Genomic DNA, 18,369 nt, shown 5'->3' with positions numbered 1-18,369 from the left:
CTGCCTTTTCATAAGGGACATGCTGGAGGTTGTTGCAAAATAAGGCCAAAACATTCTTTTCTGATGAGAAACATGTTTTGTTCTGCTCTGACTGTGAGGCAAGCGTGATTTCCCCGCCGTCCCATCGCAGCAAAGCTCACTGGCAGCCAGCCCTCCTGCAGCAGCATCATGCCTGCCCACTGACTTTCACAGCAGCTTCCATTTCTCTGCCTCAGGGAAGCTGCGAATTGTAGGGATCTGAGGGGTGCCAATGAGCACCGTGGAGGATGCATCACCCTTCAGGGAGCATGGACTGGCTTCTCCTTTCTGGAAAAGGGGATGGTACCAGTGGGCAGCAATATAAGCAGGTTCTGGATCCTGCTGCTCAGCTCTGCTCCTTGGGGCTGGGTGTTTTTTTATGGGTATCTCTGCAGGAAGCCCTACTAACAGATGAGCTTCCCCCAGTGCTAGGGGTTGTCACTGAACACAATGAAGTCACAGAGGACCAAAGCTTTGTGCTCTCTGGTTTTATTTTGGAGCAACATACAAGATTCTGCAGCGAAGCAAGAAGCTGAGGGAGCCAACATCTCCGTGCAGTGATTTACAAACGGGGAGCTTGAGCCAAAAGGGGTGAACGCCAACAGCAAGACTGCTTCCATCATCTCGCCCTTTGCTGTGACAAGGCACAGGTGTCTGCTCCTCCCTTGTTTTTCTGAGCAGAAACATTACATCTGCTCTGCCCTCCTCACACCCAGTGTCCAATGACGCAGCTTCACAAAAGGGCGGTTGTCCTCCTGTCGTAGCCAAAAAGCCCTGAAGAAGAGCATTGGGAAGCGCTCCTGGCGCTGCGCCGAGCTCCGCTTTGCTTACCAGCATGGAGGTGGGTTTATTACGAGGAGCCTTTCTCCATCAGCAGCGTCTGCCTCGACACCTGCGCAGCGCCCGGCTGCGTGCCCGGCACAGCAGAGCCAAACGCTCGCACCTACAGGCTGCTCGCTGGCACCGCGTCCCGGAGCCTATGGGATGAGAGGAAGCACAGTGCTGGGATGGTGGCTGTAGGAAGAACCGAGGGAGCTGCCAGCGTGGCAGTGGGGGCTTTATCGAGGTCATCGAGTGACAGGATCCTAAAGCGTGGCCGTGGGGACTTACTGCAGGCAGGGACCCCCGGCCGGGGCGCAGCGAGGCGTTGGGTTTGTCCCACGCGGCAGCGGCGTGCGGCCAGCTTGGCGTAGCAGCAGGCACGGAGCAGGCAGCACCTGCAGGGAGAATGAGAGCCTGGCCCTGACCCAAACAGGCTGGTAGTTGCTCTCCAACCTGCCTACAGCATCTTCTCCTGCACTAAGTCACCCAGGGCAATCGTCATCCTGCTCCCACACCACCTCTTCTCAGCTTCCCCCTGCAGCCTTTCACAGAACCCCAGAATATCCCAGGTTGGAAGGGACCCATAAGGATCACCGCGTCCGCTGCTGGCTCCAGCCTTTCTGCACACTGGTTTTCAGCCCAGCCCTGCGCTGCCATCCCATCCATTTCAGCTGTTCTCTGCCTTGACAAGGCTGCAGGAAGGGGTGAGCATTGCCTCACTTCCCCTAAATCCCATTTCCCTTCTGCTGTTGCTTGCTGATGCTGTACCTGTCCATAAAAGCAGTGCGACCACGGCCCCATCCCGAGCCACAGCCATGGGCAGTCAGGTTTCCCACGGTGCTTCCTTCCAGCCCTGGAGCAAACGTGTGTGGGTGCTTCCCACGAGCTGTGAGCATGCCTGAAGCAACCGGAAAATGGGATTTTGTGAGCGAGATAAACAAGCCCTGGTCGGCTGGAGTGGGGCAGGTTTGGCTGGGATCTCCTTTTCTGTCGCAGCTCCACTCACCGCAGGCAAGCAGCAGCGCCGGCATCAGCAGGACCTTCATCTTCCTCTCGCTGCACCTGGGGGAGAAACAGGCACTGCCCTGCCAACCTTGCCCTGCTGAAATCACGTTGAATTCCTCCAGAAGTTGAAGGGAGGGAGGCAGGAGGGCTCCCTCACACGGTGCTGCTGCCTCTTGGCCAAAAGCAAGCGTATTCCTGCTGTCCCACCGCCCACCCCTCCAGCTCGCGTCCCTCCGCTCCTCGCACCAAAGAGGACTTGGCAGCAGCATCTCCTCAGCCGAGATTTCCCCTCAAAGCACTTCATCACGAGGCAAGGAAAACAGTTCAGCGTGCCGCCTCCTCCCCCTCCTCCCACCACCCCAGCCCTATTTTCGCTTCTGCAATGCCATGACCCCCAACGGGACGGACTCAGGCTGGGGTCTCTTACCGGGAAATGGCACCGGTTCCAATTCCAATCCCTCACCTCTGGCCGAACGCTGCCCTGTTCCTCCAGCTCCTGCCTGGAAGTGCAGAAATGCCTCTCGCCTGTCCCCACACGCCGTCCTGCTACGCCCCGTCCCTTGCCGGCCAAACCCACAGCCTGGTGTGACGCAGCCTGGAGCCCCTCGCTGCCGTCTGGGGACCCCCAGGCACCGTTCCAGTACCCCCTGCTGCTCCCTGTAGCCTCCTGCTACACTCCCAGAGCTTTCTGCAACAGCCCAGTCCCTCCTGCTGTCTCCCAGTATTGTCTTGAGCTTTCCAGTACACCCCCAATGCTATCTAGAGACCTCCAAACGCCCTCCCAGTAACCCCCCAAGAGCCTCCCAGTATGCTCCCAGTTCCCTGCCATTGCTCTCTAGATGCCCTCAGGACTTTCTCAGTGCTCGACTGCCTACAGACCCCAGGCATCCTCCCATCTTCATTTTTTTGGGTCCTGAACTTTATTCTTTGAGCCCAGACTTTATCTTACACTGCAAAATGCCACTTGGAGGATCTAACCATCCTGATTTTTGGTTACAAAGTCCCTTTTTGAATATCCAAGTACTAACTTTAAGGGCTTGTAATCTTGTTTGTAGGACACAGACTAATTTTTCAGTCTAGGGAGTCATTCTTTGGGTTCACAAGTCCAATTATAGGGTGCAAGTCATAATTTTGAGGGCTCGAGTCATCTTTTTTTCATTCCATATGCCCATTTTGAGCCCCATTTTGAGGGTCCATAACCTATTTTTCAGCTCCCCAAACCCAATTTTGTTGATCTAAAGCCCCGTGCTGAGTGTCCAAAGTCTCATTTTGTGAGGCGTTAGAAGAGTACTGGGTGTCTGTAGGTTGCACTGGGGGGCACTGGGAGGTTCTAGACATTACCACAGAGCACTGGCATTTAATTGAAAGGCTTTGGGCAATGCTGAAGCTCAGTGGAAAGGCACTGGAAACCTTTAGGCTGCACTAAGCAGCACTAGCAGGATACTGGAGGGCTCAAGACAGTACTGAGCTGCACTGGGAGGGCATAGAGAAATTATTGTGGGGTGCTATGCAGCACTGGGAGCATATTGGGGAATTCTAGCAAGGACTGGGGTCCACTGGGAGGGTGTTAGGAGGCTCTGGACAACACTAAGGGGCACTGGGAGCACACTGGGAGGTGCTAGGGAGGTTACTGGGGATGCTCTGGGGATCTTTAGGCAGCATTTGAGGGTGCTGAGAGGTTATTGAGCTGCTCTGTGTAGCACAGGGAGGTACTGTGTGTGTGCTAGGGGGATCTGGAATGTAATGGGAAGCACTGGGAGGGCAATGCTGGGCTCCAGCTCACAGAGGACCAAGATGATTGAAGCACATAATTTATTTTCAATTTTACATCGATTAAATTCAACACGAATGCGGGTCCGTGCAGGAACTCAGCTCCAGATGCAAAACCCATCTGGAGCAGAGGGCCAATCCCAAAGAGTCTTCACTTTGCATGTGCTCATCACCTGCACTTGCTCTTGAGGTACAGAAGATAACGCCTGTTGTAGCTCTTTGCACTCCTCCGCAGGCACAGCCCCAGGCTGCGGTCGCACTCACAGGACATCTGGGGACACCACGAGTCCCTGTCTGCGAGCAGCACAGGTTTTGATTCCATTTCATTTCATTTGGAAAAGGGAGGAGCCCCGTTTTCAGCATCCCCACTTACTGCAGGTGAGGCGGTTGCTGTGCCAGCTGTACTGGTAGTACTGCAGCTTGGCGTTGCAGTGGTACTTCTGGAGGCTGTCATAGCAGGCATCGTGCAGCTGGCAGCACCTGTGCAGGGTTCTGAGCTTTCAGATTTTCTCCCCTGCTTCCCACACCCCTCAGATTCGAATGATAAATTTGAGCAGGGAGATTTTTAAATGGGTGCTTACCTGTCTGTGGCATCCTTGGGCTGCCCCTGGCCCCCCACACCGCAGTAGCAGCCATAGGAGGAGTAATACAGTATGGCATTTTTCCCTGTCAACTTTGTGACCACCTGCTGCAGCTGCCACAGACTCCCACCAGCCAGCGACGAGCCTGGAGGGGAATCAGTGTGATGACAGAAACACTTTTCTCCCCTTTTTTGTCATCCCCTTGGTATCCCCTGCTATATTCCACCACCAATTCATCCCACCACGGTCTTACCTGCTGTGCTGGAGAGGAAACTCATCCCCAGCACAAGGGAGCTGTTATCTGGGGGGGTTGTTATGTGTTTTGGGGAAGTGATGGTGGGAAGTGAAATCTTGAGAAAGCCACAGCTCTGACATCTCTGTTTGATGCAGGTGTGGCTGCCCTGGCAGCACAGGTGAGGACACTTACCCCAAGCAAACAGCATGGCCAGTGCAAGAAGAGCATTCATCTTTCCTACAGCCCTGGAAGAGGAACCCAACGCCAGGTCATCTCCCCACTGCACCACCAAGCCTCTTGCAGCAGGTGACCGACCTCTCTCCTTCCTGCTCCCCAGCTGGGGATGGAGCAAGGAGGCAATGCCCATTGCAGCCCAGCCGTGGCTTTGGCAACAGATGCTGCATTTTGGATGTCAGGTATGGAACAGCAAAGGGGAGCAGGTGGTGGAGAGCAGGAAAAAAAGCAGAATATAGAGAAAGCAGGAAAAGCTGAAGCCCTTGAGGGGACACAGCTCTGAACTGGTGTCTCCGACTGCCTTTCCTCTGCTGCTCAGCACTGATTTCTCTGCCTGTGCCTCCATCCCTGCTTGCAGTACAGGTTATGGTTAAGGTAGGAAAGGAAGGAAGGTGTTTCTCCATCCCTGCTCACCTCTGGAAAGCCTCTGCTGATCATAGATGTGTGGTTGGCATGGCTCCATTTATACAGGGCTTGCTTTCACTTCCACAAACCTTCTGTGAACACTCAACTCATCCAGTTCTGCAAGTGGGGCTTTTCTAGAAAGGAGAAGGCACCATCCTTCCCCTTAACGTGAATTCAGGAAATCCCCCCACCCCTATCCATGCCAGCAGTGATGACAGCAAAGCGGTGTCACTTCCAGTGCAGGAGGGAGGCAATACACTCTGCCCCAGCCCTCGCAGCTCAGGGGTGTTTTCCTCTGCTTTACCAGCCCTGCTGGTGCTGTACTGTGGGATAACCAGCCCTGATTCAGAAAGTGTAAATCAAAGCCCTAAAAAGGGCTCGAAGGGGGCAGGCAATCCTTGAAAGCTGGCAAAAAATGGCTTTCCTGACAGACTGCAGTAGAAAGGGATGATCCCCTTGATGACCATCAAAATATGAAGTTTGCTCTGCATGTTAGCTCTGGGAGTGAGTTCAGAGAAGGAGGAGGGGGATGTTAGGAGAAGCCACCAACCCCAGGCTCGCTGCAGGGAAGTTTTGTTGACAAACCCCAGGGAGTTTTACTTGGTGGCATGTATTTATCCCCATTTCTTGATGCTGGCAATTGAGCGTGGGACAGACCCATCTCTCAGTGGTCCAACAGCAAAACACCACAGAGCATTTTTCACACGGTTTATTCAGTTCCTTTTTGCTAGAAAACAAAATCAGTAGAGAAAAAAGAGGAGGAAGGGACAAGGACTCGCTTTTGGGGAGCTGGGGATCTCCAGCCATTGCATGTGCCCTGCTCACCCTGCACATCGCCTCACCAGGAGGAGGGCTGCAGCCCCTCTCAGCACCCACATCACCCTGTCCTTCCCACAGCAACGAGGAAAGGCACTCAAAACCGGCAGACGTGTGCAGATTTCAGCACTGAAGCTTGCTCCCTCTGCACCTCAGCTTGAAGTAGAAGCGGTAGGACGCATTGTAGGAAGGCAGAGCGCTGGCAAAGCACGAAGCCATGGCCCTGTCACACAGGCAGGTCTCTCTCTTGCACCAGCTTTGCTCATCACCTGCAGGGGACAAACGTGATGCTCTGCCCCAGTGCTGCTGTGCCATCCCCATGCTCTCACCGCCATGCAATCTCACTGGCACTCACCACAGGTGATGTCCCCATCGGTGACATGGAATTGGTACAGGGTTATCAGGGGGCTGCAGCTGTTTTCTCGCAGCTGCCTGTAGCAGCAGTCATGGGCATGGCAGCAGCTGCAGGAGATGTGTCAGAGGTGAGGGAAACGCCAGCCCCAAACATGAGGTGACCAGGAGGAGCACGTGGCCCAGCAGCAGCATGATTTTCCAGGTACTCACGTGTCAGTGGGGTCCACTGGGGTCCCTCTGCCCCCGATGCCACAGAAACAGCCATACCAGCTATAGGACAGCAAGGCACTCTTCCCTGTGGTCACTCTGATCATGCGTTCCAGCTCCAATATGCTGCCACGTGCCGGAGGCAGCCCTGCAGAGAGGGATGGGGGGACAGAGTGCCACCAGCACGGCCCACCACCCAACCCCCCATAACCACACTGAGCATGGCAGGGAAATGGCAAAGCTCAGACAAAAGACACTCAAAGCCCGTGAGTTTGTATGGTTTCTATGCAGGGGGGGTGAGACCCCAGCCTCACCAACCGACTCACCGTAAGCCAGCAGCAAGGCGAGCAGGAGATTCCTCATCTTCACAATGGAGGGAGAGGACAGCGAGCAGCACCTGGGGCTGATGATGAAATGGGGGCAATAAAATCCCACCCTCCTCTCCTTGCAGCTCTGTGGCTTGGCGGGTTTGCTTTATATGGATAGAAATGGGAGAGGTCCTCCCCCTGCTCCTTGTCAGTGCCCCATCCTCACCCCTTGCACAAAACCATGAAACCTTGCTTGCTGTGGGGTTGGGACACAAGTGGTTTGTGCCCTAAAGTGGATTTCTGGTCAGGTGGAGGCTCTGGCTACAGACACAGTGTTCCAGCCTTGGCAGTGTAGCTAATGGGTGCTGTTAGCAGCTTGTCCTCTGCAGCCCTTCAGTTGGTTGCTCTTCAGCCTTTCCTATGCAATCTTCCCCAAATCTGGTACAACCAGCACATGGGAGAGCCTGAGGCTCCTCAAAGCTCTGCAACATGAAAGCGTGGTCAAAGCAGGCTGGAAGCCACGGGAGCCCCGTCGGGGATGCCTTTGGAGCACAGGTTATTGAATCACTACAGCCAGGACGTGATGCAAAGAGAAGCAGAGCACCTGAGGAGATAACACACAAAGGCTGCTATCACTGCCGAGCAGCCAGGCAGCCCAGAGCAAACAGACAGCAAGCTCTGCCTGCATTCATAGGCACTGCTCCACCCTTGGTAATTAACCCTGCTTCCAAGGGAGGAAATCAGTAAGAAAATGGTGCTTTGTGTGCACAGCGAGGAGGGGTGAGGCTGGAGGCTGCTCTGATCCCACCCTGCCCCACACCAGGGGGGTCGGGGCCTTTTGTGGAGGCGCTGGGTTACGGTGGTCTGTGCCGGTGAGGCTGGGGTCTCACCCCCCCTGCATACAAACCATAGTGTGCAGGGCAGGAGCTCTCATCCCAACGGATGGGTTTGGGGTTTATCCGTCCAGTTCTACCCAGCGGTTGCTGGAGTGGGGCCGTGTGGCTTTAAACACTTATCCTGAGCAAAACAAAAGGCTCAGGTCACTTTTTGGGGTTAAAACAGCAAAGTTTGGGTGAGCTTAAGCTATGATATTGCGCTCGGAGGACCGCGGCAAGGGGGCGCTCTGCCCAGCGCGGCCGCTCCTCTCGGTGGTAGCCGGAAGTGGGGCGGTCGCCGTGGCAACGCGGCTGTGTTTACCGGCGGGCGCGGGCGGCCCTGGGGTGGCAGGTGTGAGGCGGCGGGGCCGGGCCGTGGGGATGGGGACTGGGGTCTGGGGTCTGGGGCGGGCTGTGGGGCTGGGGCCTGGCTGTGGGGGCAGGACTGGGCTCAGCTGGGGACTGGCTGACGATCTGGACTGGGCTCAGCTTGGGGCTGGGGCACTAGAGGCTCTGCTGCACTGTGGGGCTGGGGCTCACCCCAAAAACGGGGCCCACTGCAACCCCAAGACGCGAGGCACAGCACTTTGGGCCCGTGTGGGTGCTGCAGTGCTCTGTCCCAACCCCGTGGAGCAGTTCGGGTACCCAAAGTTAAACTGCTCTGTGCTGGGGGGGCTGGAGACCCTCACTTGGAGGTGTCTCATTGTGGTGGCTGAGGGCATTTTGGTTGTGTGGGGTGTAACCATGTATCTAAACGTTTATATAAGTGCGTATATAAGTGCTGCGATGCATTCAGGATTTCCTCTTTGTTGCCTTGGAGCACGTTTGTTAGCAGGAGTAAATCAAACACCTCCCGCCCCCATGTTACTGCAGCTGGGTGGAGGAGTGTGTGCTCTGCTGCTCCTCAGAGCCCTGCCTGGAATGGGCACTGAGTGGTTGTTCCATTCCTTCTGCTTATTTTGGGGAGAGCAGTCAGCTGTAAGCAATTTGTGCACCTACATTGGTGTGTATCCCATTGGCTCTGGCTGCCAGCATTGAGCCACAGGATTCAGACAGCGACACGCCAGATCTTTGCTATTAGATGATATGCAGCACGAAATCAGCAGGGAAATTAAGGCCATTTTAGGCCGTTTTCTGTAACTTTTCATTCTGCTTTCCCAACTGCAGGTGTTTTGGGAAGCAATGGCCACAGAAGCTCTTCTGAACCCAGTACCACTTTGCTGCTACTTCCCTTCAAGCACGGCGGTCCCTGTCTTTCAGCCAAACGCCATCACCATGCACATGACCCGGCCAAAATCTGCCAAGGGTCGCACGAGGTCGACCTTCAATTACTCTGGGACCACAGACACCTATCCTTGTGCAGTGCCATCATCGCCAGCAGCTCCACATGACTTACAGAGCAGCCGGAGAGCATCATCTATAAAAGCAGTGTTCCCCTCTGGCCAGATATCCCCAGAAGAGATTCCTGAGCTCCTGCAGCAGGTGCCATTACGGAGCTCGTCCTCCCTGAACAAATACAGAGTGCTCCCCTCCATTGGCCGAAAGGGTGTGGAAGGTAAAACAGAGCAGAGCAGCCATCTGGATGCGAGCTGGGGACAGAAGGATGCTCCAAAAACTGCAGTTCCTTCTGGAGAGCAAAGGTCTGCCTGCAGGTCACCAGAAAGCCATGTCCCTAATGAAGAAGCCTTTTGTGCTCCTGAGAAGCCAGGAAGGAAAATGAGGCAAGAGAGCTCTTTGTTATCAACTCTCAGTTTGGAAGAACCGCTGCAGAAAGAATCACGTTTGCTGCTTGCTATTCGGTCTCCCTCTGGTCAACGATTTGAACATCACTTCAAGCCCACAGACAGTCTCCAGACAGTCCTTGCTATAGCAGAACACCAAACAGCTGCCAAATACGAATGCTGCAGCATTGAAACCACGGAGGTGCCCAGACGGAGCTTCCATGACCTCAGCAGGTCCTTGCAGGAGTGTGGGATCCCCCACAAATCTGTGCTGTGCATCCGGCAGGCCGAGCAGCAGGATGCCGACCTGTAAGCATGGGCTGAGCACTGGAGAAGCCTGGTCCTCTTCATCTTTCTAAAAGTTCCCTTAAAGCAGACTCGTGGTTACCAAAAGCACGTGTTGAAGTGCTACTTCAAGTGTATCCACCTAGACTGACTGCATGGACAGTGTCTTTTATCCACAAGTTCCTTCCTGAGTGCCACCAACTTTGGTTTTTGAAATTAACAATTTCCTTCTTAGATGTTTGTTCTGTTCTTGGAGCAGGAACCTTCTTCTGTGTCCTCTTCTCTGAAAGTGCCACTTCCCAGAGGGGATCACGCATTCGGGAAGACAGAAGCAGAACTGTTTTGCTCTGTAAAACTCAGCTGGATTGTGGTTGCATTGGTGAGCAGTGGAATTTTCTCCTCAGTTTTTCTCTTGTTTGAACAACTGGTAGTTAACAGGAGCTGGACAGTCAAGGTGGGATGCTGCAAAATAGTTCATTTAATGCTTTTATGCTGAAATGAGTTAGTCCTCATGCCCAGCAAGTGCTGCTGTGGGAGGTTTGGGGTTTGTTTTTTTTTTTGCTTATAATTCTGTATTAATTGGCTTTGAAAGAGGAATTGTCTCACCTAGCAGTTTTGTTTTATTGAACCAACATGGCTGTTGCAGAGTTGTTTTGTCAAAAATTGTGAGTAGGGCAACTTAATATGTTCGTGCTAAAAAAAAAGGACAGCTTGCCACACATCTACGCTCATTTTATAATATCATGAGGCAAAACCCAGGCTTTTCAGCTCAGCAGAATTGCCAGAGCAGCTCACAAGAGCAATAACAGTAGAAAATTCATTCCGGTATTGACCATGAATGTTGAATTTCATTCCAAAGTCAGTGTTCAGGGGTCCAGGTCTCTGCTGCAGCTGTTGGTAGGCCAGCTGTAGCAATGCCAGCATCTTCAGGGAGAGCATGAGACCTGGGATGCTTTCATCAGACCTTTCACAGCCACTCTGTTATGGTATTTGAAGCAGCCTTGAGAACGTGGACAGCTCAGGACCACGGATGTGGGTGGTAGAAGAACAGCACAGCACTGTTAGCACGCAGGGACTGGTGCCTGGTCTGTGTGTGTGATGTCACTTCTGCTGTCAGAGTATTTTCATACAGTGCGATGGTAAAATCAATAAAACCTTCTCAGCTAAAATTTGAACTGGCAATGATTTCTATTTGCTGGAGGCTTGGCCTCTTCTTCACCAAACTGAAAGTGAATGCTCCAGAGATGGCCTGGATCAGACAGCTCAGCCCTCCAACCAACCCCCATGGACTGCAGTGTCTCCAAGGAAGTGTATTTTTCTACAGAAAAGTACATCGAGTCTCCATCTAGGCAAATGCAGTGCAGGAAGAAGCTGCTGCCCCAGTTCTCCCCCTCTGCCCTTTGCAAACTGTTCCCTGTAGGAGCAGGAGGTGAAACATCACCTTGAGATGTTCCTGAATAGAAAATGGATCAGTGCTCCTGTCTGGGCCGCTCCTTCCCTCCAGCTCTTCAACAACAAGAAGGCATTAAGAAACAAGCTGAAGCATCAGTCGGTATGTGTTCTTTATTCCAATTAAAAGTACATTAGAAACAGCACACAGGCCCAACAGCAGCTTTCATGACAATTCAACTCACTGCTGTCACGAGGTCGTTCAGCTGTACCACGAAAGGAGGTGATTGCAACAAGTCTTCCACTCTGCACGCAAGCACTCACTCACCTGCCACTTTAAATAGGTTTCCAACAGAATAAAAATAGATACACCCCAGAATACAAAAGAGTTTAACAGATTTTTTTTCTTTTTTTTTTTCTTTTTTTTTTTCTCCCCCCCCCACTAAAGCCTTTATACAAATCGATAAAAGGGTGCACGGTTTCCTAAAATTTTAGGTACATTTTAAACGAGCCTCTTTTAGTTTTGTTTTGTTTTTTACTTGGTAAAAGGATCCACGTTCCTGTCTTTGAACAGAATATGACGGCCAGAATTGCAGAATAAATTCCTAGTTTTCAATTTACAATGTATACATCTGTTTGGAAGTGATTCCTACACCGAATAGCGGCCGGTGGCTGCTCACGCGCATCCCCAAGAGCTCAGGAGCCTCCATCTCCTGCAAACCAGGCTGGGGGTGCAACCTGCAGGCTTTTCCTACGTGTTGCAGTGGTCCCAACCCAACTCAAAGCCACAGAAGTTGCTGCTCGTCCCTTCTCTGGCGTGGGTCACCTTGAGGCAAGGGCATGGCTGAGCTGCACTGCGGACGCAATGAAAGCGGGGAACGCTTCCCCTCCACCATCTGACCTCTGATATTGAAGCATCCCATCACAGGGTACAATTTGGCATTTCTAAAAGGAGGTTTTTTTTTTTGGTCAACACACGCTGTTAGGATTTTTTTTTTTTTCTTTTTTAAAGCCAGATAAATACTTCTATTATTGGTCAGTGAAATCCAGCAGTTCTGTATACATGATTCACGCAGCAGCATCTCAGAACCAGCACCGCCTGCCTGAAGGTGGCTAACCCCCACTCCAATGGATGCTAGCATTTTACAGAGGCAAATTTATTCAGAAAACTAATTAGTACAGTTCCCTTCACACCATCCCCCCCCTTCCCCACCCACCCAATAGTTTGGCAAGGTTAAATGCTTCAGGTGAATTTCTCGAGCACTGACTTCAGCACTGTCACCACTGCACAGCGGCTGTTCTAACAGATCAAGGACAAAGTAATAAGAAAGTACTGCCCAGCAAAAGCAACACTGCACCTGTGTTAGAGACTCTGACTTACTGGAGACCCTCCCTGGACAATTTACCTAACGAGAAGCTGGGCAAATCCATCATTAAACCAGAAATGAGTCTTAAGAGCTCAGAAGGTGACATCCTATTTTGTACAAGTTGAGTTTTTACCCAAAAACCAGCTGCCTTGGTTTCGTTTCTTTTTTTGTCTTTTAACAGATCGTGTTTATGCTGAACTTTGCTTCAATTAAAAGCAATAAAGCTTTTTTCTTTTTTTTTTTTTCTTTCCCCAGATTAGTTTTCAGTAATTACACATTGCCCACTTGTGGCAAGTTTACTTCTTAGCATTCAAAAGATCTTCCCATTTTAAGGCTAGACTAAGAAATGTTAAAAGCTTCTGTAAACATTTCCTCTTCCTCCCCCCCCTTAGTTGCACATTTGAAAGTCCAACTGCAATTTTTAAAATGAGGTAATTTTTGTGTACTCGTATCTTAGGAGTCCTCCTCGGGACGAGCTGAGAGGCGTGCCAATCTGATCCAATTGGAGTGGGAGAGCTTCCACAGCAGGGTACGCACGGGTTCCAGCAGCTGTCCTTCAGTTAGTTATCTTCTCAATTTCATCCAAATCGTCAGTATCCAATCTGTTGATCTTTTTGCCTGTGGAAGACAAGAAACGAGTCAGACACCAACACCAGAGAGCAGCAAAGGGAAAGCTGCCTCCTCTTGAGGAGTTACACTGATCCGCTCAGGCTCAACAAACAGCTGTCAGCCAGCTCACATCTACAGAAAGAAAGAATTATGCAGAAATGACATCTAAATTTAGGGAAAAAAGCCTGAGGGTACGTACTGAAGTGTTCCTGGATCCTGTTGAGGATATTCATGCTGTGCTTGCTGTCCACCATGTTGATCGCCAGCCCTCGCTTGCCGAAGCGACCCGTGCGCCCGATGCGGTGCAGGTAGGTCTCATTATCTGGATTTCCATCCTTGTCCACAGGAAGGTCAAAATTGATAACAACAGAGACCTGCTCCACATCGATCCCTGATAAAAGGAAGCATCAGATGCCATGATTTTGTAGCAGGAACAGCCTCCTGTGGTGTGATAGTCAGACAGCTGCCGTGTGGTCACCCCAGACTGAATGAAGATTTAACAGCCAGTCTCAAACTCTGAAGAAGAAACACAAGAAGCAGCAAAAACCAGCCCACAGAACCTGCAAGTGCAGCTGGAAATAAACCTTCTTCACAAGATATTTCTGAGGTACTTTGACATACAAGCCATCCAGCTATCAGCATAGAGAACCCCACCAGCATGGCTAATGGAAAAGAGTCTGAACTGCTCAAAGTCACCTTAGGACCCTCATTTGTCTGGGGTGGAACTTGAGGATAGAAATGCTTTCTGCAAACCGACCAGCGATGTGAATGAAGCACTGCTTCTGCCCCTCCTGGCACAGCTCTGCCTTGCCTTACCTCTGGCACAGACGTTGGTAGTCACCAGCACCTTTTCCTTGCCCTCTCGGAAGCGCTCTATCACCGCGGCTCTCTGTTCCACCATCATTTCCCCGCTGAGCAGTGCCACCTGGTGGCCTTCCTTCGAGAGCTCTGCTGCCAGCCAGCCAGCTGTCTTCCGGGTCTGAAACACAAAGCAAAGCCTGTCATTGTTGGGAGGAAGTTTTACTCCACTTTACAAGCGAGACTTGCATTGTGTACATATGCTGAAGTCTCAGAACCATCGTCATTAAAACAAAACTACTCAGCTTGGAAAGGGGCAACGTTTGAGCAGGAAGAAGCTGGGAAAGCCAACAGAGGCTTTACACAGTGTTGAATTAAACTGTTTCCAATTGGTTTTCTGAACTCTGGCAATGTGTGACACCTGGAGGCAGCAGAAAAGCAGGCTGCTGCAGCAGACAGTAGAGGTTCCATCCTGTCTGAGCTTCAGCAGCAGAGCTCTGTACAGCTATCTGCACTGCTTTTTCTCAGATCTATGGTGGCTTCCAGGGGAAAAGCCTTGGTGTAGCTCACAGAGAAACCCCTCACATATGACAGCAATTACCAAATTTGAGGGCCAAGAAGAGCTACATATCAGATGAACTGTAAGACTTCCCCATCCCTTCCTTGGGTTCCATTCTGAAAAGGACACCTGGCCAATAGGGCTGCTGGAAGTAACTTCCCCCAAAAGGACTCACGTGGCAGAAGACCATGGCCTGGGCAATGGTGATAGCACCATAGATATTACAGAGAGCACGGAACTTCTCATCTCTGCTATTGCACAGAACGTAATACTGCTTAATAGTGTCCAGCGTCTCCTCCTCTCTCTTCAGCTTGATAATGTTTGGGTCAGGAACAACTTTTTGAGCAAATTTCCATACAGAATCTTCAAAAGTGGCTGAGAACAGAAGCATCTGGCAGTCCCTGGGGAGCATTCTGCAAGAGAGAGCAAAGTGAGCAGCATTCCCACGTGGCACCCTGGAATCTCCTGCTGGATGGATGCCCCAGGCAACGCAGACCGACAACCTCAGAGCCAGTTATTTCAGTGGCTGCAAAGCCTCATGCTTCTCTCATCAACACCTGATCATTCCCACATCTTACAGGCTCACATTCTTAAAAAAAAAAAAAAAAGGAATAAAGCCATGCTCTGGGGCTTATTCCAGAAGAAAATTGCAACCACTCATCTTTCCATAGCATTCTGCCTCTATCAGATGCCAGGATTAGAGCTAAAGGTATTGTTTTAATCTTGTTGCTTTGTTGTGGAAGTCACCAGGCCAAGAATGTAGCCCTGCTGCCCCTGTGTTACACAATATCTGTAATGCTTACCTCTGAATGCGGATGCTCTGATCCTGATGGCCCTGGGTTGCTATCATCACGTCAGCCTCATCCAAGACAAACACTTTAATTTTCTTGGGATCTATGAACTTCAGCTTGGAGCACCAGTCCAGCACAGTGCCAGGTGTGCCAATTACAATCTGTTCTGAGATCTTTTGACCTCTCTCCACTGTTGAGACAGAAAGCCACCCGTCAAGCTCTGAGATCAGCCACACTATAACTCCTACTGAGCTCAGATTGAGCTAAGGAATAAACCATGGTAAAACCACAGGCATTCATCGTTGTCCCAGGACACCCACTAAGTTGATTCTCGTTACATCAAATTCATATTCTGTACAGATGTTTAAAAATCATTACGTTCCAGTGCTGTATTGAACCCAAGGAAAATTATTTTCATTTGCAGTCTGTTGGTGGTGTTTCAGCTTACTCACATTTATTGCCTCGGACAGCATATGCAAGCTTCAGCTCCGGGTAAAACTTCCCCATCTGTTCAATCACTTTTCCTGTCTGAAGTGCCAGCTCGTACGTTGGGGAAAGGCACAGGCACTGGAAGGGACAGAGAAATAATGACCATGAGACAACCAACACCAACAGGATTTTTTTTAAGGAAAGAATTCAGGCTTCAGTAACACTGCTTAACTATCTCACAAGGAAATTGGGTTTAAAAAGCCTCAACAGAAGTCCAGGCCCTTCGGTAGGGAGTCTCTGCACCACCCCAAGCCCCCACAGAAGGGCTCACCTGTGCTACAACCCACTTGTGGGTACTTGGGAGCTACAGCTCACCTGTGGGTACTTGTTCCCAGGTTCAACACGGCTGAGCATGGCGAGGACGAAGGCGGCTGTCTTGCCAGTACCAGACTGAGACTGTGCAATCAGGTTCTGCGGGCTGCTGCGACACACAGCAGGGTTCAACATCAGCATGAGCTCAGGAAAACGAACCACCCCACAACGCTGGGGGAGAGCAAGTGCAGGCTGAGCCATTCCCACAGCTCTGAGATGTGGCACTGCTCCATCTTTTCCCCTCAGCCCCAGCACTGTCCTCCCCTCTCTGAAAGGAAAATCTTTCAGACCTTTCCTACACTGTGAGGAAGCAGAAAGGCACATGTACGTACGGTTCAGCAAGCATCATGGGCAAGGCATTCTCCTGTATCTTTGATGGTCTGTTGAAGCCCATGGCATAGACTCCTTGCAGGAGCTGTGGTTTCCTGGAAACAGAGGGGTTCTCTCTTAAGCTTTGCCTTGGAATATCTTAGAGGCAAGCAGCTACACCATCCCAAAGGGCAAGAAAAACCTTGCAGCCAGACCTCGACATCTGCATCCCTGCTGGGATTGCACTGCTGCATGGCACCATCAGTGGCAGGAAGCTGCAAGCAGCAGCACAGTGCTCTTTGGAACAGAAGCTTTACCAAAAAAACAACCCTCAATTTACTAAGCCAACCTGGATGCTTGCCTTTCAACATGGAAAACCTCGTATCACAGCTCCAGAGGCTGCTGCTGTGCTTCTTGCATGTTCTAAAGCAGCTTTCCAGACAATCCTGGCCATCCTGGAATAGAGGCCACTAATCTTGTCCACTAATCCAACCTGAAACTCAGGTCATGGTGGCAGTGATCTCTTAGCAGTAAGCAGTGCTCTACTCAAAGCAGGTTGCACTTGTTCTGCCCACCACTTCCCACTGCTCAGCACAACACACTGCTTGAAAAGATGGTATCACTTTCAGAGGACGGCTGGAACAAAAGCCCTTTGAAAGGTAACCTTGCACTGCTCAAGGACGCGCCAAGCCCAGCTCTGACACAGTTGCTAAGGCTGCACCAAGTCACAACACAGGGCTCACTTAGCCCAGCTGCCTCATCCCTAACTCCCCCACACCGTTTGCCTTCTGAAAGACAGGAGTTAGTCTGACGGGTGCTACAGGAGCTCTGCCTTTTGGGATACATCCAGCCACTAAGGTTAAGGAAGCAGAACAACACCAGTGTGAAGTCACAGCAGGTCTGTTTTCCCTTGCAGTAAAGCTGAGATCACCAATCTAATCGACAACAACCCCACACGACCACCTCTTGCTACATGAATCTATCACACACAGCTCACGTTGGCACTTACAGGTGCAGCTCCTCGAAAGACTTGACGGAGTAGAGCGGTGAGTTGGGGTCTCGCTGCAGCACCTCCACCTGGTTGGTGGTGTCCACCAGGTTGCTGCGGATCAGCTTGTTCAGCAGGGACTGGGCAGCTCGGTCCTCTGCCAAAAGGGAGGTGGAAAAGCCATCGCAGGTGTTGCTTCTGGTTTGATGCTGCTCTACCCAAGGAAGGAAAGACCCAAATTCCCCCCCCCCCCCCCGCAGACAGCCCAGACTTCCTGAATGCCAGGACATCTCACGGGTTCACACTTCACATTAAGCCTCACAAAGTGAAGCTGGCAGAGTTTTAAGGCCGAATGGAGACCTCAGGGCTGAACTCATTTCAGTTCCTACAGCTCAGCATCTAGCTGGGAAGCAGGGCTGAACACCCCGCTGTCTGCTGACATGGGGGCAGGTGGCTTTTAGGGCTTCCCCATTTTCCATACCATCATTAAGGTTGACACCGACAGCCCAATGAGGAAAGAAAAGCACGAGGAAACAGCACTTGGGAAGGTTCCAGGGCCAAAATACTGCACGGGGTGAGGATGAACGGCAGCAGAATGAAACCCGAACGACCACACGTGGGGTTTTCCCAATATATCCCCAAGGATCCGGCGACTCTGAGCGCTCACCCACCTTTCTCCTCATCTTCCGTCCTCTCCACGTTGTCGTCCGCCTTCAGCACGGCACCTGGGGGGAGCGAGGAGGGCGAGCTTTAGGCTTGAGAACCTCAGGAAGCGCCCAGCCCGCCCTCCCCTCATCGCTCACCATTGGCGTCGGGCTTGGCCTTCTCCTCCTTCAGCTGCAGAGTGCTCAGCTGCAATAAGGACACACGGTGAGCCCGGCTGCGGGGCAGGGAGGGGGATGTAGGAGGGTGTGTGTGCGTATATGTGTGTGTGTAGGGAGGGGGAAGGCCTCACCGACTCCGCCGCCGCCTCCTGCTCGTCCACGGCCAGGGCCCACGAGTCGGTGGCCATGGCCGGGCCGGGCCGCGCCGCCAGCACCGCAATGGCGCCGGGCGCGGGAAGGGCGCATGCGCGGTGTTGTTCCGTTTCCGGTTGGGGGGCGGCGACACCGGCACTGTAGT

General features: G+C 51.9%; 5 protein-coding genes across 13 annotated transcripts; 1 reads left to right on the top strand and 4 right to left on the bottom strand.

Moving 5' to 3' along the window:
• Positions 1-487: 487 nt before the first annotated feature.
• LOC116242736 (basic phospholipase A2 Cll-N6-like) lies at positions 488-2,463 on the bottom strand. 6 transcript variants are annotated; one of them, XM_090123106.1, is made up of 6 exons: positions 2,092-2,175; positions 1,847-1,902; positions 1,609-1,738; positions 1,129-1,235; positions 850-995; positions 488-792 (listed from the first exon to the last, which is right to left on the bottom strand). In XM_090123106.1, exons 1-5 carry the CDS (start codon positions 2,112-2,114, stop codon positions 889-891), a joined length of 423 nt encoding a protein of 140 aa, XP_089979232.1. In that variant the 5' UTR covers positions 2,115-2,175; the 3' UTR covers positions 488-792; positions 850-888. The 6 variants fall into 6 exon arrangements, with proteins under 6 accessions (XP_089979232.1, XP_089979230.1, XP_089979233.1 ...); XM_090123104.1 differs by having other exon boundaries at positions 488-773; XM_090123107.1 differs by lacking the exon at positions 2,092-2,175 and adding an exon at positions 2,309-2,463 and having other exon boundaries at positions 488-995.
• Positions 2,464-3,694: 1,231 nt separating this feature from the next.
• Positions 3,695-4,521, bottom strand: LOC116242489 (basic phospholipase A2 Cdr-13-like). Its single transcript, XM_031613264.2, has 4 exons — positions 4,450-4,521; positions 4,197-4,341; positions 3,989-4,095; positions 3,695-3,909 (listed from the first exon to the last, which is right to left on the bottom strand). The coding sequence occupies exons 1-4, from the start codon at positions 4,472-4,474 to the stop codon at positions 3,785-3,787; spliced, it is 402 nt and encodes a 133-aa protein (XP_031469124.2). The 5' UTR covers positions 4,475-4,521; the 3' UTR covers positions 3,695-3,784.
• On the top strand, positions 4,338-11,149 carry UBXN10 (UBX domain protein 10). 3 transcript variants are annotated; one of them, XM_090123100.1, is made up of 2 exons: positions 4,338-4,847; positions 8,798-11,149. In XM_090123100.1, exons 1-2 carry the CDS (start codon positions 4,638-4,640, stop codon positions 9,662-9,664), a joined length of 1,077 nt encoding a protein of 358 aa, XP_089979226.1. In that variant the 5' UTR covers positions 4,338-4,637; the 3' UTR covers positions 9,665-11,149. The 3 variants fall into 3 exon arrangements, with proteins under 3 accessions (XP_089979226.1, XP_031469553.2, XP_089979227.1); XM_031613693.2 differs by lacking the exon at positions 4,338-4,847 and adding an exon at positions 7,897-7,982; XM_090123101.1 differs by lacking the exon at positions 4,338-4,847 and adding an exon at positions 8,088-8,271.
• On the bottom strand, positions 5,763-7,850 carry LOC116242737 (phospholipase A2, membrane associated-like). The gene is made up of 6 exons (XM_090123103.1): positions 7,663-7,850; positions 6,982-7,359; positions 6,774-6,850; positions 6,451-6,595; positions 6,242-6,348; positions 5,763-6,155 (listed from the first exon to the last, which is right to left on the bottom strand). The coding sequence occupies exons 2-6, from the start codon at positions 6,996-6,998 to the stop codon at positions 6,010-6,012; spliced, it is 492 nt and encodes a 163-aa protein (XP_089979229.1). The 5' UTR covers positions 6,999-7,359; positions 7,663-7,850; the 3' UTR covers positions 5,763-6,009.
• A 25-nt stretch (positions 11,150-11,174) lies between the features above and the next one.
• Positions 11,175-18,334, bottom strand: LOC116242731 (ATP-dependent RNA helicase DDX19B). 2 transcript variants are annotated; one of them, XM_031613688.2, is made up of 12 exons: positions 18,203-18,334; positions 18,051-18,099; positions 17,919-17,972; positions 17,269-17,404; positions 16,283-16,375; positions 15,954-16,059; positions 15,602-15,716; positions 15,162-15,339; positions 14,534-14,771; positions 13,818-13,980; positions 13,201-13,392; positions 11,175-13,010 (listed from the first exon to the last, which is right to left on the bottom strand). In XM_031613688.2, exons 1-12 carry the CDS (start codon positions 18,257-18,259, stop codon positions 12,949-12,951), a joined length of 1,443 nt encoding a protein of 480 aa, XP_031469548.1. In that variant the 5' UTR covers positions 18,260-18,334; the 3' UTR covers positions 11,175-12,948. The 2 variants fall into 2 exon arrangements, with proteins under 2 accessions (XP_031469548.1, XP_031469549.1); XM_031613689.2 differs by having other exon boundaries at positions 15,954-16,056.
• Positions 18,335-18,369: the final 35 nt, after the last annotated feature.

The sequence above is a fragment of the Phasianus colchicus genome, chromosome 22 (assembly GCF_987193195.1).
Source record: "Phasianus colchicus chromosome 22, bPhaCol1.hap1.1, whole genome shotgun sequence".
NCBI classification, from domain to species: domain Eukaryota; kingdom Metazoa; phylum Chordata; class Aves; order Galliformes; family Phasianidae; genus Phasianus; species Phasianus colchicus.
This window is presented reverse-complemented; position numbering and strand designations above follow the sequence as displayed.

Excerpts from the sequence above, each read along its gene's own strand:
- UBXN10 (XM_090123100.1), top strand. The coding sequence starts at position 4,638 with ATGGCCAGTGCAAGAAGAGCATTCATCTTTCCTACAGCCCTGGAAGAG. Across the intron at positions 4,848-8,797 it reads TGCTGCATTTTGGATGTCAG|GTGTTTTGGGAAGCAATGGC; the intron begins GTATGGAACAGC and ends TCCCAACTGCAG.
- LOC116242731 (XM_031613688.2), bottom strand. The coding sequence starts at position 18,259 with ATGGCCACCGACTCGTGGGCCCTGGCCGTGGACGAGCAGGAGGCGGCG. Across the intron at positions 15,717-15,953 it reads CTGGGAACAAGTACCCACAG|TGCCTGTGCCTTTCCCCAAC; the intron begins GTGAGCTGTAGC and ends TGTCCCTTCCAG. Across the intron at positions 13,981-14,533 it reads AGGCCATGGTCTTCTGCCAC|ACCCGGAAGACAGCTGGCTG; the intron begins GTGAGTCCTTTT and ends TTTGTGTTTCAG.
- LOC116242736 (XM_031613698.2), bottom strand. The coding sequence starts at position 2,114 with ATGCTGCTGCCAAGTCCTCTTTG. Across the intron at positions 1,236-1,608 it reads CGCACTGCTTTTATGGACAG|GTGCTGCCTGCTCCGTGCCT; the intron begins GTACAGCATCAG and ends TTCTCCCTGCAG. Across the intron at positions 996-1,128 it reads GCCGGGGGTCCCTGCCTGCA|GCTCCGGGACGCGGTGCCAG; the intron begins GTAAGTCCCCAC and ends CTCATCCCATAG.
- LOC116242737 (XM_090123103.1), bottom strand. Across the intron at positions 6,349-6,450 it reads CCAGTGGACCCCACTGACAC|CTGCTGCCATGCCCATGACT; the intron begins GTGAGTACCTGG and ends CATCTCCTGCAG. Across the intron at positions 6,156-6,241 it reads CGATGGGGACATCACCTGTG|GTGATGAGCAAAGCTGGTGC; the intron begins GTGAGTGCCAGT and ends TGTCCCCTGCAG.
- LOC116242489 (XM_031613264.2), bottom strand. The coding sequence starts at position 4,474 with ATGAGTTTCCTCTCCAGCACAGCAG. Across the intron at positions 4,342-4,449 it reads TTTCCTCTCCAGCACAGCAG|GCTCGTCGCTGGCTGGTGGG; the intron begins GTAAGACCGTGG and ends ATTCCCCTCCAG. Across the intron at positions 3,910-3,988 it reads CAGCAACCGCCTCACCTGCA|ACAGGGACTCGTGGTGTCCC; the intron begins GTAAGTGGGGAT and ends TGCTGCTCGCAG.